This window comes from Chiloscyllium plagiosum, unplaced genomic scaffold (genome assembly GCF_037043375.1).
Source record: "Chiloscyllium plagiosum isolate Xiang-an unplaced genomic scaffold, Cpla_swu_hap1 HiC_scaffold_24, whole genome shotgun sequence".
Lineage (NCBI taxonomy): Eukaryota > Metazoa > Chordata > Chondrichthyes > Orectolobiformes > Hemiscylliidae > Chiloscyllium > Chiloscyllium plagiosum.
This window is the reverse complement of record NW_028270162.1, coordinates 7,869,671-7,888,850: the sequence shown is the minus strand read 5'-3', so window position 1 is coordinate 7,888,850 and position 19,180 is coordinate 7,869,671. Positions and strand designations below refer to the sequence as shown.

Sequence of the window (19,180 nt, the reverse complement as noted above, 5' to 3'; positions counted from 1 at the left end):
GTTTCAGTTACCCACGGTTTACCGCGGCCTGAACATATTAGATTTAGATTAGATTAGATTAGATTACAGTGTGGAAACAGGCCCTTCGGCCCAACAAGTCCACACTGACCGGCCGAAGCGAAACCCACCCATACCCCTACATTTACCCTTACCTAACACTACAGGCAATTTAGTATGGCCAATTCACCTGACCCTGCACATCTTTTTGGATGGTGGGAGGAAACCGGAGCACCCGGAGGAAACCCACGCAGACACGGGGAGAATGTGCAAACTCCACACAGTCAGTCGCCTGAGGCGGGAATTGAACCCGGGTCTCTGGCGCTGTGAGGCAGCAGTGCTAACCACTGTGCCACCGTGCCGCCCACAAAGGGAACATTCCAAAACAAGGAACCGGGGACTGCTGGGAAGGTAAATTTCCCACTTAAATGAATGGATTCACTCCTATCTGCAGTTTCGAGCTTCTGTGGTAGGTCTTGGAACTTATCCCCCGTGGGTATAGGGGGACTACCGTATTTGTTTAGATCAAACTTTATTATTATCAGTAGCAATTTTAAAAGAAATAATAGTATTGCTTATCCCAACTTCAGGGGCTAGGCAACCACAAGATTACTTGCTTTCTTTAATTATTTATTTTTTTATTTTGAAAGTTCAGGAACCACTGTCCTTTTACATTTTGAGTGCAGACCTCCTCAGTCTATTGGCTGCAGGGATCCCAAATAAAATGAGCTTGTACAGTTTGCAAATGTGCTTTGGACTCAAAGTAGAAAAGTACTGCCAACTTTGTACTTAATTAGCAATCTCAAAGCTAAGTGAGAAATGGGAATGTGGTGTACTGAGAACCTGAGACTGAAGCAAAGCTTGGAGAACTTTATTCTAAACTCATTTAATTGCATTCAATTTAGGTAATTTTGACACTGACCCGAATTACCTAAAATCAAATCCAGATGAATTCTTTACATGAACAATTTTTATTTTAGAGGAGTATAAAAATTCAAAGGCAATTACAAAAACAGGTTGACAAGATGGAGTGAGCAGTTCCTGTCATCTCAAAAAACAAAGCTTTGCAATGTACATAGCTTCTTTCATGGCCTCAGGATGTCCTAAAGTACTACTCTGCAAATGAGGTGCTATTTTTGAAATGTGGTTACATGTACCAGGGCTCAAAATACACATTGGTAGTGGAAGAACTCAAGCCTGAACACTACTAGAATCAGGAAAATCAATTATGGGGCAATCAGAGAAAAGTCGCCAGTAAATACAATGGACAGAATTTGAGGAGTGGCTTTTTCAAATCATACCCTAGTATGATTTATGCTTGCTAGTGAGCTGCCATCAGCAAAGACAGGAGACACACAGCCTTGGATAGGAGAAACAATGTACAACAGGAAGGTAAGCGGGTGTAGTAACTGAGTTGATGGGGGAGAAGCAATCTGTCAGGAAACTGTACCTTTTGCCAGGGTCCAAAGGGACTGTGTTGGGGGAAGGAGAGGAGGCATTTGTAAGACAAAAGAGGGAGGTGAGGAAGTCAGAGGTCACTGCAGAAGGGGGATGGGGACGTAAAGGAAGCCGAGAGTTTGGGAGCAGAAAACGCTGAAAGAGGAAGAGTGGGGGAGGAGGTGGCTTCAAGAAGTTTGTGAGGGGTTTACAAGAGAAATGAGGGGAATCAGGCTGCAAAAGGTAGGTGGAAGGTAGCACAAAGAGGTGACAAAAAAGGGGTAGGAAAGAAGGAGAGGTTGCAAGTAACTCAGGAGAGGAAGAGGCTGAAGAATTGGGAGAGTGAAGCTACAAGGGATAGGAGAGGAGACAAAGGCTGCAAAGGTGAGAAACAGTTTTAAATTCTCAACAGAAATATTCAGTTAACCTGGAGTCACAAAATCTCTCATGCACTGTGTTAATGAGATCCTTGAAAATAAACATGGCTTCTCTAATTTAAAGCTGAATAAAATCAAAAACCACTGTATGGTTAGGAAGTGTATTCAATGCTATTGTTAGGATATAAGTGCCTGCCAGTATATGTTCAGGGAAGATGATGGTCTGATGATATAAATGCAAAAGCCCACATAATATTCTTGGGTGCAAAGTCTATATGGTAGATGTGGAATTTAAAGTAAAAAAAAATCTGGAATTAAGAGTCTAACAATGATCTTTACTGATTGTTGGAAAAACCCATCTGGTTCACTGATGTCCTGTGAGGAAGGAAACTGCTGTCCTTATCTGGTCAGCTACAAGTGCAAGTGTAGAGAAATATGGGTTGTCGCTTAACTGCTCTCTGGATAGTTAGGGATCAGCAATAAACACTGACCTAGCCATCAACAAGCACATCCTTGAATTAATGAATAAAACCGCTAAAATTCAATTTGAGATTAAGATCTGAGATGCATAAACAGGAGAACAACTGTCAAGTTAAAAATATTTCAGTCTTGCATGTAGATAATGGAATCAGCTGTGACCTCACCATTCTGCAAAGGTGCACTCAGTGTGATGGCTTTTTGTATGTAAAAGTGCGTGTCAGTTACATCGAAAAATAATTGTCAACTTATGCTTATTGTCTTGTCCCAATTTAAATTTTGTTGCACCTAAGAAATTAATGCTTTGCTCACATATTGTGGTTTTAAGTTTAACGAAGCATTGATAATATGAAAGGTTAAGAGGTGCTGCACTGTGAACTGTTGAAAGGCATTTGTGCATCTGGTATTAAATGTCTGTAACCTGGAGCGACATGAAACATAACTGGAAATATCTGTCAACTTGTTATGCTTCTGTTTTCTGCCCTCCCAATCCATCCATCTCGATGGTTACATTGCTTTCATCTACAGTGAAAGGCCCCTCAGTAAAGTGGCATTGTTTGTTTGCAGAGGATGTTCAGGTTTCTAGTCTTCAGCATGTAATCAAAAAATGCTTTCAAGTTTAAGTTTTCCGTTGCTGTGCTGGGAAAGGTTAGTGGCAGAAATACAGAAAATTGATGAAGTGAATCAGTCATCAGTTCTTTACAGTTTATAGGTGGATACTTGCAGATGTCATTACTCTTCATTTTAAAAAACATATCTACTGTAGGGAGAGACTGAATAGGCTGGGGCTATTTTCCCTGAAGTGTCTGAGGCTGAGGGATGACTTTGTAAGAGGTTTATAAAATCATGATGGGCATGGATGGGGTGAATAGTCCAGGTCTTTTAGGGGCGTTTCAAAACTAGAGGGCACAGGTTTAAGGTGAGAGGGAAAAGATTTAAAAGGGACTTTAGGTGCAACTGCTTCACACACAGGGTGGCATATGTAAAGAATGAACTGCCAGAGGAAATGGTAGACTCTGGTACAATTTCAAATTTAAAAGGCATTTGGATGGGTATGTGAGTAGGAAGGATTTGGAGAGATATGAGCCAAATGCATTTAGATTAATTTAGGCTATCTGGTTGGCATGGATGAGTTGGACTGAAGGGTTTGTTTCCATGCTGCACAGCCTATGATTCAAATGAATTCTTCCAATTTTGCTTCTGTGTAACTCTAGATACCACATATATTAACACAGATACCACATATATCAAATACAGATATTGCTAATACATGGCTGAATTACCAAATATATTATTTAGTAAGAATGAAAATGTAGCCCTGGAAGCCAAAAGGTATTGCTTGAGAAAACATTACGAAAAGCTCTAAAAAGAAAAAAAATGTTGTGTCCCTGCTGGTCATTGTTGTCATGTAGGAAACATGACAGCAAATTTGTGCACTATTTTTTCTGCTTTTGATTGAGGGGATAGATATTGGCCAAGACACAGGCTGCTGCTCTTCAAAAAGGGGGCAAAATTGTTTTTATGAGCACCTTTGACAGCCTACAGGGTTTCGGCTTCAGATCCCTAAAGACTGTATGACCAAAACTGTAGTAGAACTACATTGTTAGTCTAGATTTCTGTATGTACATCTCTAGAACGGGACTTGAACCTATCACTTTCTGACTCCGATGCAAAAGCATTATCAACTGAGCCATGGTTAACACTTGGTAGATAGATTATTGTTCTTATTTCTATTTCTGCTTTACAACATTTTTGACATTTTTCTTCATATGTATCTAAATTTAAAGCTCTTGAAAAAGTAGGCCCGTTAATATGTTGCTCTAGTTGAATGGATGGTCTTAAAGGAAGCACACCACTGATACATTTCTACAGATACACATTGTGCCTTGAACTGAATGCATGGATATGCATGATGCATTATGTTAAGCCACGATAGAATTGTACTTTATAAATGTTGTTTCATTCATTGAAAATGGGGAGAATGGGAGTTGAGTTTTAAGCAAACCAAATCCAGTACATCCTGAAATCCAAAGACAAATTCTTACTGCTACTGAAAAACATCAAGATCCTCAAAGTGCCCCAAAGTTAACAGGTCGAACTTTCAGTGTGGATTTTAAGTGAGTAACGTTAGATTGGCTGCCCAATACTTACTTCATTTGAATGAACATAATTTTCAAGCCAAACAATATACTGGAAGTCTGGAATCCACAACCAGGAGTTTATGCAGATTCCAGTATTTAGTCTCAAGAGTACTAATGGGAAAAACACAGGTAAAGAAATAAAATTGCAATATCTACTCCAACATATTTATTTCATATTTGCTAAATATACAAGTGTCACCTAGTGGTAGAACAACAATACTCCAATATTACGGCAGTTCTCTGTACCTAGATAACGTACATTTTTGCTATGGCTGAAGAGTAGAAGATAAATCTGATGCAGCTTCTGAAGACTCGCAAATTTTTGAGTTGACGATATAGTTATAACTGACAAATTTGTAGGTCTATTTTCAAATTGTTGCCTAACAAAAAGTGAACAATTATGTAGTCTTTAAACCCAAAGTTCTGGTCTTAGAACTTGAGTTGTACAATAGTACATAGCATTATTATAGGACTCGTGCACAAACAATTGCATTTTACATATGTCTTACTGCAATTAGTATTTTAAAACATTTCCTTTTCTTAGTCGTAAAGTTATTTTTTCCCCACTGAAGGCTAGGCCTTAAAAACTTTTCCATTTTCCCTTTTGGTATTCATAAGAATTCTGCACTGTTAAATTTGAAGACCTTCACTCATTTGCATTAAAATATAGTCCTATTGTAACTTACTCGAATTTATTTGACATCTTAATGGTCTCATAGCATTTAGGACTAATTTCATCGGTCGACCTTTTGGAATGCCACAACATCTTATCTACAAAAAAATTTTCAATTTAGGCTGACACATTGGCAGGATTTTGAAATATACTGCACTTGATGGGCATTAAAATGATGCCTAGATCACGGCAACCGGATTTAACCTTCAGTGAATGTGGCAGCATAGTAACATATTTTAATTTATCTGATATCTATAAAATATTAAGCACACATGTTTTCTGGTGTTGACGGTTGATCTGACATAAAGTTGTAGTGTTTTTCTATTGTTATATGCAACGATCTGGTTAAGTGCCCACTTAGTCAAAGAAACTTCTTGTTTTGACAAAACTAGTCACCACCTATGACACAAACTTGCTGCATTATTGTATATTACTTGTACATGCTTATTTTTCAGCAAGACAACAGGATGCATTTACAGCTGAAATCATTAAAAAGAGAATCTTTAATGAAAAGATACATTTGTTTCATCACCAGCTAATTTCAAATGAAACCAACACCACTGGGTTTGTTTCATGTTGAAGACTTGAAAAATGCGAAAGTTAGTTTTTTCCCAAAGGAATTCCACTTAGAACCATTATGTTACATTTCTGATGAAGAATCAATTTGATTCAAAAAGGTTAACTTGGTTTCTCTCTCCCCACTTTATAGAAACTACGCAAATACGAGTTGTGCAGAATTCTATACATCCTAATATCAGTTTGACTTCCAGACCTGATGGAAAATATGTGCTACAATTGTCGCCTAGCAGAAAATGTTTGACAGGAAAGTTACAGCATTGTTCTGTTTTTCGGGAATAAAAAACTGTAGGATCATACATTCTGATCACATTGGGAAAGAACAAAATAACCAATCTTTATAACATATTACAATGATAGGGCCAAGGCCCCTTATGATAAGCTCATGACCTAGGCTGTGCTATCATTGAGTACCAAAGACCAATCATTGTACCAGATGTTGAATAATCCTAACCACTCTTCCAGAAAACACAGGCAGAAACTGTCAGTAGATTGCTTTCCAGTCCGCCCCTTTGGCCAGAGACCAAGTGTTGCACGAGAATGCTCAGAAAGAGGAAGTAAAATGCATTTTTAAAAAAGGTTTTATAACAATAAAGACAAATTTGTGCTTCATCTGTTGATCCTTGCAATATTATGTTTTGTGTTTCTAAGAACATTGGCAATTTTCTTTTAAAAGTGATCAATACTCTTCTGCATTTGAAGTTTCAGTGTGCCATTTCTTTAGACAATTTGAAATACTGAGAAAAAAAGCTAGCTGAATAAAATTATGGTTTCAACCATATATGTTTTAGGGTGCAATTGCACTTCCTTTTGGTACCTGACACTAAAAAATAACACTGCATACAAATCATAGAAGTTAGTAAGCATTGAGTTTTGCATTGAATAATTTTCAGAAATTCTGTCTAAGGCTGTCAAAAGACCACAGGGAAGAATGATTGTCATTAGGAAAAGGAACGGAGATTCTACAATCAGGGAAAATATAGAACTTTGTTACCTTCCACTTAGTTATCTTTTAAATTGAGACAAAGTATTTTGGATAATTGGAAATTTGAAAAAAGGAACCCAGCCATGCATCTTATCATTGCACCTCTTATCATCATGTTCAGTGATAAACCAAAAGATAACTTAATTGCTTGTGCGCACAGAGGTTTAGCATTAGTTACATCAGGCTGGGTTGTGGGGAAGGGGGAAAGAAGCTTGTGGGAGATTTGCAATAGGAAGTTCTGAATTACCAGCACTAGTTTTGTTATCTAGGTAGTATCTGTGGTTTATCCTCTACAACTTGTGGCTTACTTCTGGTTTTATAGAAATACAAACAGTGTGAAGCAGTGCCTCTGTTCCCACATGCTTTGTCAGTTATATTCTGATGTCTGTGGTTAAGCAAGTAATGTAGGTGTCTCAGTGTGGTTCTAAGTACAGGAAGAGAGTGACATTTGGCCTGCTAAGACAGGAATAACTGTTTTCAGATAGTTACCAAAAGCACCAGTTAAGAAAGTGCTTTCTGAATCTGTTTCAGAGTGCAACTCATAGCTGTTACAGCTTAAAAAACGGCTTATAAAGTTTCTAAATGCCAGTAGTAAATCTAATCATGTCATAGCCACACTGTGTACTCTTGGATGACCATTTATTTTCTAAAATGCTGCAATTTTCCTATTCATGAATACTTGTCCTAAACTAGTTTGAAATACTTCTAATTTTGTTTGAAGGGCACAGTGAAGCCAGAGCTATAGTGCCAAAGCACAAGGGTGATATTAAATACAGTTCAAGGTGTTCAATACATCCCTTTGGCATTTATTGTTCATTACATCAGGCTGATAAATGAGATGTATATCTTTTTTCTGAAACTGGAAACATCATGATACAATGACATACTTTGCACAGCACAGGCTATGTGTTTACAGCCCAAGATTACTTGCACTAACTTTAGAACTTTGAGCATACTCTGTTAATCCTCATCAGGTATGAAAATTCTGGCTGTTTCATACAGTATTAGTTCATATTATCAAAAATGATGATTGGGACACTAGTTGAAGAAAAATAAATTTGCGGCAGGCATTGGGAAACAACCAGGACTGCTGAAGAAATATTTCCTCTCAGTATTCCCTCAAACATCAAGAAAAGCAAAGTTCATATTTTTCAAAGCCTCCGAGAAAATGAATGGCTTAGGCACCAACACCAGCACCAGCACAGGTTACATGCTAACCAAAGAAACATATCAGTAACAATTTCTATTTATCCAGTTGCTTGGTAGCATTCTGTAGATGGATCCACCAATCGAAAATCATAATTGACCAAAGAAAGAAACAAACAAGTATTCTCTTGCTTTTGCTTGGGCCTGATTGTTCCTAAAATGAAAGCCTGGTGAAAAATTAAAATATTTTGAATTTATTGATACAATGTTGATCAATTTTTTTTACATTCTGTGGGACATGGGCATCGCTGGCTTGCTAGCATTCATTGCCCATCCCTGGTTGTCCTTAAGGTGGTGGTGGTGAGCAGCCCTCTTGAACTGTTGTAGTGTATGGTGCTGTAGGTTTATCTGTAATGCCCTTAGGAAGGGAATTCGGGAATTCTGACCCAGTGATAGTGAAAGATAGAGTGGCGCTGGAAAAGCACAGCAGGTCAGGCAGCATCCAAAGGGCAAAAGAGTCGAAGTTTCAGGCAAAAGCCCTTCATCAGTGAACATCCCCACTTTTTACCTTAGGAAGAGGAAAAGGTCATCGAAGAAGCAGCGAAAGATGGTTGGTTCGAGGAGACTATCCTGACAAACTCCTGCAGAGATGTCTTGGACCAGAGATTACTGACTCCCAACAACCATAACCATCTTGCTGTGTGCCTAGTATTATTCTAACCACTGGACAGTTTTGCCTTGATTCATATTGATTCCACTTTTCCTCGGGCTTATTGCTACACTTGGTCATGTTTGAACCAAGGCTGTAACAATGGCAGGAGCTGAGTAACCCTGGCAGAACCTAAAATGGGCTCATTAGTTACTAATTGCAATGTAGCACAAATAATAAATTTGCAATCACTTATCTCAGAGTGTAAAATCCTGAAATTTGAAAAAGAATGCAAAACATTGTAAATTGAAAAACACATGATCGATCCTTTAAAGTGGTGACATACCTATTCCTTTAAAGTGAAACAGCTCATGTTTAGTTTCAATAAGGATTAAACCATAAAAAGAGCGTTAGGAACTCAAATCAAAAGAATATTACCACATGTTATAATTACACCAAATGCTGCCTGAACTGCTCCATCACTTGGCATACAGTACATCAGTACCATCTACAACTTAATGGAAAAGAAAGGTACAAAGACATAGTCAATGATGGTCTGTGAGATATCTAAATCTGTCATACCTATTCAGAATTTTGGGCGGCACGGTGGCACAGTGGTTAGCACTGCTGCCTCACAGCGCCAGAGACCCGGGTTCAATTCCCGCCTGAGGCGACTGACTGTGTGGAGTTTGCACATTCTCCCCGTGTCTGCATGGGTTTCCTCCGGGTGCTCCGGTTTCCTCCCACAGTCCAAAGATGTGCAGGTCAGGTGAATTGGCCATGCCCGTAGTGTTAGGTAAGGGGTAGATGTAGGGGTATGGGTGGGTTGCGCTTCGGTGGGGCGGTGTGGACTTGTTGGGCCGAAGGGCCTGTTTCCACACTGTAAGTAATCTAATCTAATCTAAAGAATGCTATGACAATCCTGTCATTAACACAACGACCTTGTCACCATACAGTGAAGCTTTAAAACGAATTGCCTTAAGTCTGATAAGTAACAACTTGTAACTACAAAAATAGAAAAAAAGCAACTAAACAGAATATAATGAACAGCAATTATCGATGAAATAATGATTTGCAAATTTGTTACTTTGATTTGCAGATGGTATCAGGCTATGTTCCCATCTCTAAATTTTTCTAAGCACCGTAGGGTTGTTTAATTTAATTCCCTCAGTTGATCTTTTTAAACAACTAAGGAGCATGTGTTTATGTTGGGCCTATTTCATCCTTTAATTCTCTTTCCTCATTTACTTTACTTTCCAGCCTTCCCAGGGCATACAGCTACAGTTAAAAGAACAAGTGGCAGATGTGCACCAGCTCTTTGTGATTGATGTGCTAAATCCAGTTTTTCATAGGTCTTGGAGTCTTGCACTGGGAAAGTGATGCTGGATTTAGGAGCATAAACGCCAAGATCTTAGCTTCAGCATCAGAAATAAAAATAAAACTAAATCAACAACTACAGTGTGATTATTTTTATATCAAATGGATAGCTTTCTATTCAGTTACTTCACATGCATTCCTATATGAATTACTCTCAGCAATGGCTTACATTTATAAGCCACTAAATGTTTTGAGACACTTTACAGAAGCATAATAAACCAAAGGAAAATAAGACAGTGAGACAAAGGAGGAGTCACTTGGACAAGTAATCAAATGTTCACTTGAGAGATTAGTTTCATGGAATGTCTTTAAGAGTGAGGAACAGAAAAGTGAAGTCTCAGGAGGGAATTCCAAAGCCTGGATGTTTGATGTCTTAGGATGGTGACCAATGGTGGTTCAAACCTCGGAGTACACAAGAAGCCAATATTGAAGTTCTCCGAGGTTTGTAGAGGCTGGGGAACGTAGAGGCACAGAAGGCTCAGGGATGGAGGGAATTGAATCAGAGAAGAGGAGGAAGCTGCAGTTACAAAATACATGATTGGTAACTTAAAATATTCATTGCATCTTATTTTTGTTGCATTCTATTCTCTACACCTTGTTCATTTTTTATTTCTTCCCTAGATCTGTTCAACTTTTTAATGGGATACTGTTTCATTGTTTGTGATGAGCTCATGTGTGAGCCTAGATTGTTTCTCCTGAGGACTGACTTAAGGAAGAACTTTTTCATCCATAGGGTTGTGAATCTGTGGAATTTCTTGCTGGTGAAGCAGTTGAGGCTACCTCATTAAATGTTTTTAAGGCAAAGATAGACAGTTCTTTGAACAGGAAAGGAACTAAGGGTTATGGTGAGCTGGTGGGTAAGTGAACGTGAGTTATTGAATGACAGAGCAGGCTTGACGGGCCAGATCCTGTTCCTATTTCTTAGGTTCTTATGATATTTGGCAGTTGATCCTCTCCTAGTTCAAAAGACACTAACTGTCCAGCAGTCATCATGGAACAGGAATTGGTGGTAAAACATTCTGGCCAAGTTTTAGAACTCCTTTACCCAATGTGTTGAGGTGAACAAAAATAACCAAACTTCTAGCATTACCCTAGAATTTCTGGAATTAAAAAGTAAACTCCTAAAAGTTGCTGCAAGCAAAATAGAAGAAAAATTGGATTTGAAGCAGAATTTTGATTTTTTTTTCAAACACTTATTTACTTGTTAAAGTATTGGCAGAGAGAAATAAAAAAGATAGTCACATGATGAGACCGCCAGCAAAACATTAGGCCATAGCAGGCATTTAACTTCCTGTCACTGTCTAGACTGATTGTCTAGCTTGACAAAGGTGGAAGATTAACATAATACAGGTACAAACATCCAATTCAGTACTAAATACCAATATTTGCTTAACAGCTGTTGGCTTCAGCTTCCATACAGTTTTTTATGACAGCAAAGAGTTCTCAAAATGCAGACCGTTACCAAGATTTTTGTTGGAAGTCAAAGAGTACAACTATTTTACAATGTTTAGTAAACTTTCTTTTGTTAAGATTGATTTTCTATCATCTCTCGTTCCTGTCGATGTTTGTATAGCTATTTCATCCATCAATGCACTGTGCTAAGGTCTTCTCAGCTTCCATTCTAGCGCCCCCCTAGAGATAAGGCTTTATCATTTTTGATATGACTTTGATTTACAAGTTCTGCCTCCTTTGAACACATCAACCTCAGAAAAAGCATTTCCCTAACTTTGTAAATGCACGCACACAAACTTTCAAGCAGAAATTACTTCTGCCTTTATACCAGACATCATGGTATCTTTCAGCAAGTCACACAAGAACAATGAAAAAAAACCCCTTGCATTTGCAGGACCAGCAGCATAAGTCAAATGCAAGATGCAGATAATGCTGATGTGCTGATAACAATCAAAAGGCAGTAATTTGTCACAAAGGGGGAACCTTAGGGATCTTATGGGTGTTATCAAAGTTGAAGTCTAACTTACTTATTTATATACAAATAGGAAAGCATATTTATGTCACATGTTCAATGCTATGCTAATTATATCATCATAATATCATTTTTGGAAATGCTGAATTCAACTCAAATCCAATTAAGAGCATTCTGCATTATCTAATATCTCAGTTCAAGCAAATGGCAGCAATTGAAGGGAAATGTCAATCCTCATCTCTCCTAGATGTCCGTGATCCCACAACAACCTATCCCACCCAGTAAAATATCTGTGACAGAAAACTCATGGTACCTCCTTCAAATTCTACTACTCTTCAGGCTATATAAAATGTTACTCAGTTGGTGCAAACTAATGCTATAATTTGTCCTCTTCTTCAGAAAAGGATTTAGACTTTATGTGAAGGATTCTGGGTAATCCAAGATAGAGGATGGGAAAACTTTCTGGCTGTAACAGCTGCTTCTTTTTTGAGGTATTTTAGGCATTGGGGGTGATTTCCTCGAATTCCAGGAGCAGGAATTACTGTTTCGTATGCTGTTGCATTGTTTTGGAACTGTGGTGAAAAACAAAGTCAAAACAACGGAACAGACAAAGGAAGCACATGGTGAGGTCAGTGTGGGGTGGGGGGGGGGGGGGGGGGGGGGTGGGGGTGGGGGGAGTCGAGAGAGAGAGACCCACGTTGCTAACACTGCAGTGACATTGGAGTGCATCTGGGAAAATTAACAAACAGTGAAATTCACAACTGATCTTGGTGCAGCCTGTTTGGGAGAGGTTCTGTGCAGCCTGCACAGAAACAGATAAGTGCATAAGTAAATAGTTTAACGTGGCCTTATAGTAAGTCTGCAATAGTGAGAAGAGTGGGTTCTTTTTTGATTCTATGATTTATTGCAAAACGTCTCGATGAAACTTAAAATATAAGCCATATTAATTTAACTTAAGCAGTGCTTTGTAGAGGAATAAGACAGTGCTATTTTCTGGGTCTGCATACTGAAAGAAGCAAAAATGGCCTTTAGTAGAGTGATATGCTCAAATGGGCTGAGACGTGGCAGATGGAGTTTAATTTAGATAAATGTGAAGTGCTTCATTTTGCAAAAGCTAATCTTAGCAGGACTTATACATTTAACAGTAAGGTCCCAGGGAGTGTTGCTGAACAAAGAGACCTTGGAGTGCAGGTTCATAGCTCCTTGAAAGTGGAGTCGCAGGTAGATAGGATAGTGAAGAAGGCGTATAGTATGCTTTCCTTTATTGGTCAGAGTATTGAGTACAAGAGTTGGGAGGTCATGTTGCAGCTATACAGGACATCGGTTAGGCAACTGTTGGAACATTGCGTGCAATTCTGGTCTCCTTCCTATCGGAAAGGTATTGTGAAACTTGAAAGGGTTCAGAAAAGATTTACAAGGATGTTGGCAGGGTTGGATTTGAGTTATAGGGGGAGGTTGAATAGGCTAGGGCTGTTTTCCCTGGAGCATCAGAGGCTGAGGGGTGACCTTATAGAGGTTTATAAAATCATGAGGGGCTGGGATAGGATAAATAGACAAAGTCTTTTCCCAGGGGTGGGGGAATCCAGAACTAGAGGGCATCGGCTTAGGGTGAGAGGGGAAACATATAAAAGGGATCTAAGGGGCAATGTTTTCACACAGAGGGTGGTGCGTGTATGGAATAAGCTGCCAGAGGATGTGGTGGAGGCTAGTACAATTGCAACATTAAAAGGCATCTGGAAGAGTATATGAATAGGAAGGGCTTGGGGGGATATGGGCCAGGTGTTGGTAGGTGGTACTAGATTGGGTTGGGATATCTTGTCGGCATGGACAAGTTGAACTGAAGGGTCTGTTTCCATGCTGTACATCTCTATGACTCTGTCACCTGCTCCGTGCAGCTTACAAAAGGTGTTTAGAGTGAAAAAACTGAAGCTGTTACCATGCACTCAATGATATATTGAGGTTGGGGGCTAATAGCTTTCAACATCAAACACTTTATTCAGCAATTCGAAGTTCAACATTTGTAAAATGTATTTAATTTACCAATCCCAGCTCATGATCCCCGTAAGCAACGTTTAAGAGACTAAATCCAGTACTTCAAGGTAGGAGCATTGAGTTTGCTACTGCCATTTTTGTGGAGTCATGATTATGCCTGTTTGTGTTAATTGGCTGTTATTAATTGAATAGCACTAAAAACGCCACCTGTGTTTACAAATGCAGGTAGTTCTCCCATGACATATGTTTCGTCAACACGATTTGGCTGTAGCGTGATTGGTGAATTGGGGAACGATTGTTTTAAAACGTCAACTCCAATTGGCTATTGTGCGATTCCATTCCTGGTTTCCTTAAGTCCACTCTAGTTGTTTACTTAAAGTCAAGCAAAACAGGTTGAATGACGGGCAAAGTTTTTCTGTCCTTATTGTTGATGTTTTCGAGGATGTTTTTTAGAAATTATTGCAGGGAAGCTTTAGATTTGGAGATTCTCCTCATTCTGGACAATGCACCAAGCCGTCCTTATGCCATTGTTGAGCTTTCTGAAAACATCAAAGTGCTATTTTTACCTTCAAACACAATCTCACTGATTCAAGCCATGAACCTGTGTGCCTTGCAGCTTTTAAAGCTTATTATTTCAGGCACACATTTAGGAAGCTGATTGCAGCTACTGAGGGGGATAATGAGGACAGTGTTCTTCAATTTTGGAAGTGCTTTAGTATTAAGAATGCTGGATGTAGGTTTGTTTTCAGACATTTTGTCACCATACTAGATAACTTCATCAGTGAGCCTCCGGATGAAGCACTGGTGGTATGGTCCATTTTCTATTTGTTGTTTAGGTTGCCTTGGGTTGGTGACATCATTTCCTGTTTTTTTTTTCTCAGGGGGTAGTAAATGGGATCCAAGTCAATGTGTTTGCTGATAAAATTCAGGTTGGAATGCCATGCTTCTAGGAACTCTTGTGTGTGTCTCTATCTGGCTAGTCCTAGGATGGATGTAGTGTCCTTCCTCATCTGTATGTAAGGATACTAATGAGAGTGGGTCATGTCTTTTTGTGGCTAGTTGATATTCATGTATCCTGGTGGCTAGTTTTCTGCCTGTTTGCCCAATGTAGTGTGTGTTACAGTTCTTGCAAGGTATTTTGTAAATTACATTAGTTTTTCTTGTTGAACATCAACTAGCCACAAAAAGACATGATCCACCCGTGCTAGTATCCTTACATACAGATGAGGAAGGACACCACATCCATCCTAGGACAAGCCTAACAGAGACACGCACGAGAATTCCTAGAAGCATGGCATTCCAACCCGAACTCTATCAACAAACACATCGACTCGGATCCCATTTACCACCCTCTGAGAAAAGGAGCCGGAAATGACATGACCACCAGAAATGATGTCACTGCAGGAATAACATCACCAACTCAAGGAAACCTAAACACAAATAGAAAGCAGGCCATACCACCAATGCTTCATCCAGAGGCTCAGTGATGTTACCTAGTATGTTGATGAAACATCTGAAAACAAACCTTCCAGCTCAGCGAGCAAACTTACACCCAGAACCTCAAACTGAGCTATAAATCTTCTCAAAACGCATGAAGAATGCTATTGACATCATTGTAGAGGCCTGGGATGATATCAGTAAGGACTGCTTGCATGCAATTTGGTTGATGTTTCTCCCAGATTTTCACGATTTTAAAGGCTTTGAACCATCAGAGAAGCTTCCAGCAATCAAAGAACATTGTGTCGCTCTTATGAATCAAGTTAGATTTGAAGAAGTGGAGACTGACTACAATAATTTGTTGCTACGGGGGAAATTGAAGCTCGAGATGAAGACAATGAAGTCCAGGACATAGCATCACGAGAACTTTCCACTTCTCTTTTGTCTTCTATCCTGAAGGAAGTCGAGAAGCAGTTGCAGCTCTTAGAAGACAATGACTACAATGAAGATTGCAGTAGGATAGCAGTTTGTGGCAGAAAGTCTTATCTGGCACCCCATGAACAGCTTCTTAATGAAAGGAGAAAGATGGCAAAGCAACAAAAACTAGATGCCTTTTTGAATCCAACCCCCAAGAAACAGTCTGAGGACAATGAACCACATCAATTCACTTCTGGATTAAATATTTTCTTTCGTCATAACCCTACACACAGAACTGCACCTGTAAGTAATGATGATGCTGATGATGACTTTCAGCCCCCATTTTAATATAATACTGTAACTCAGCAAGTTCAGAAACCCATTAGAGTGTTAAAGTTATTGTGTTATTTCATTAAAATATATGATTTTTACATTTACTTAGACTGTGCTATTGTTTGCGTTAGGCTAACTGCCAGTTTTGTTTCAATGTTTACTGATATTTTTGGTGGTTTGCCCCTAACCCTATTTTTCCCATAGGTCCCGTTATTTGTTGTGCTATTTTCCATAACATTAGGTCATACAAGAACACAACTGCTGTGTTATTAGCAGAATAGACTGAATGATTACTAGATCAGAACTCTACATTTTTGTGGCTAAAACACACTCGCGTCCTCTGCGAATCAGACGATGGGTTATCTATGGAAAATGAAACTTTGCTTTGAAACTATAGATTGAAGCCATCACCCCTGAAGAGAAATCAAAGCTAACATCTGGTATCTAATCCTATTAATTGAAATCATAGACATAAAATCTAGTAACACACATTATATGTTTGATGCCTAAACCATCAGAGTGATTTGTTCCATCAACCACTATCAAATGAAGCAGTAAAATGGAGGAAAATGAAAACAATTTGTGGAAAAATAATTCCAATTTGCCAGAATATCAAGAATATTGACAGGAAAAGGTTATTCTCCCAAAATAATGGATGATGCCTTAGAACCAAGAAACCAAGTTGCTAACTTTCCTGACAGTGAACATTTCTTTGGCTACATTAAGTTTCTAATCCTTTTTTCTGTGCAGATGGAAGAATTAGACAGCAGGTAAATGAACTGTCCATACAGTCCAAGATTCAGCAGTGTACAAACTGTCCTATTGAAGGGCTTTTGCCTGAAACATCGACTCTCCTGCTCCTCAGATGCTGCCTGACTTGCAGTGCTTTTCCAGCTCAACACTCTCGAATGTGCAAAGTCTGCCAAATGGAAGCTGGAGCAGTGCTTGAATTTTTAAAGGTTAAGACATTACTGAACTATAACACATTTTACTTGGAACATCATGGAAATTCAAGCTTTTGTGTTGTGTATTTGAATAATAATTGTAAATTTTAGGTGAAATCAAGCAAAGGAAGAATGAAGTCAGAATTTAGTCTATTAATTACCCAGTTGTTTCTTACTTCACCAAGCAGTGCCACATCCACTGTTGTCACTATATCAGCATCTCATTGCAATACATCCTATTTTCCTGTAGACCCTAGCTTGTGCCAAATCACAAAGAAATACACACTCCAGAGATTTTACATCCAACATCAACCAAATGGAATTTAACAATCCCTATAAAACAAACAGATAGGTTCCAGATGCAGTGGAGTTATTGTTTGCCATTTTGCAGAATTATAAAAACAAAATTCATTGAAACACACCATTATCATTCTATGAAAACAGCAAATTTTAATCAATGATTATAAAATGCTAATCAGAGAAATAATTCAGAAACACAAGCAGGCTTGTCCCTGCAGAGCCTCAACTTGTAAAATAAAAGGTTGCACACACAAGTAGCCCATCTCTGCTTCATTCCATGGTGCAATCAGACCATCACCCACAATTTTACATGAAATAGCTAATGCTGATTTAATAGGCAAATTTCCAAACAACTATTGACAAGGAAAAATTCCAGTTCGAAACTGCATTCCCAAAAATCTTCTGACTGGAGAGCAAGAATAATGAAAATGATGCTGGATTTCAACACTGGTAAATTATAAAAACGTAAAGTCATCATAAACCCAGATCATAGGGAGAGAGAGAGATGACTGGTGATGGTTTAACCATAGAGTCACCAAGCCTAAGGCGAAGGGAGGAGTTGAGGAGAAAATTCTTCATGGTAAGGTCAGGTGGTGCAGGAATTGAACCCATGCTGTTGGCATCATTCTGCATCACAACTGTCCAGCCAACTCAACTAACACTAGCAGTGTTCAGAGAAAGGGTCACTGGACCTGAAACGATAACTCTGCCTTTCTCTCCACAGATGCTGTCAGATCTGCTGAGTCTTCCAGTAATTTCTAATTTTGTTCCTGGTTTCCAGCACCCCAGTTCTTTGATTTTTAAAAACAAAAATACGAGCAGTTCAATGGCCCTTAGAAATCTGTACGTGCTATCTGTTCTCTCCCTTCTGAATCAAATGATTGTGGGGTCAAGTCCCATCCCAGAGAACCAAACATCTGAATCTGAAGTGACACTCCAGTGAAGTACTGAAGAAGTGCTACATTGTCAGATACCACCATGTTGATCAAGTGAACTGGGAAGGAAAATATCTCACTTTTACTTTCTTGCAATAACTACACATTGGCAATAAGTATGCCTTTGCCACAATCTCTCACAAGCTGAGAATAAAAACAAGATGCAGGAATCATGAACACATGTCCATCATTTCTTATGTTTAAACAGGGTTTCCTTGAATCAGTAATAGCCCTATAAATCCAAGATTCCAGGAAGAGAAATGAAACATCAAAACAAAAGGCCCACAATATACAAATAGCTGAAATTCAAACATCTGCTACGCTGGGAAAAGGATTGAGAAGAACAATGAAAACATACAAAGTGTGACTAAATCCAGCTCTTTTCATCATTAAAGGACATTTACAAACCAAGCAGGAACAAATATTATCTTTGTCATGTAATGAAATGCCAGGCTAAAAGGACATTTATTCAATTCATTACCTTGTGTAAGTGGTTATGTGTGTGTGTATGTATACTTTAAAATATAGCTCCGAAACAATTAGTTCTGATACACAGCACAGATACCCAAGAGAATTGATGTATAATATTCAAAGGTTTGAAATAACTTACAGAGTATCCTCGTCCTGAAAACGAATGAGCAGAACTCTGTGGGAGGAAAAATAAAGGAGGAACATACATTAGGTTTGCACCGAATGCCCATTACATTCTTCATACCCAGTAACAGGCCTTTTAACACCTTACGACAAGTACAGGCCTACAGGATAATAGTGGAAATGATTATATACATTTTCTGGTAATAGGTTGGTTGCAAATCTTTCCCTATATTTTTACATTTTTATCAGGTCGGTTTGTTTTTGGATAGTACATTTACCATTTTGCCTGAACTGACACACTTAAATAAGAAATGAATAATCAAAGTGCTGAGATATATAGAGTTCAGAGAGATGCTGATATTTTTATGAAGAACCATAAGTTTGAACGTCCTGAATTTCCGCATAGTGCAATATATTGTTTATTTAATACATCACATATAGTTTCTAACAGTGCTGCTTGACCTACTTT

At 38.7% G+C, this 19,180-nt stretch overlaps 1 protein-coding gene across 12 annotated transcripts in view; it reads right to left on the bottom strand.

The window, feature by feature from the left end:
• The window catches only part of fbrsl1 (fibrosin-like 1), a 1,023,586-nt gene that overhangs the window by 457,824 nt on the left and 546,582 nt on the right, over positions 1-19,180 (bottom strand). For all 12 annotated transcript variants that reach the window (XM_043715446.2, XM_043715444.2, XM_043715447.2 and 9 more), the window contains one exon: positions 18,728-18,763. In XM_043715446.2, coding sequence (XP_043571381.1) covers positions 18,728-18,763 — 36 coding nt within the window. The remainder of the gene's footprint in view (positions 1-18,727; positions 18,764-19,180) is intronic.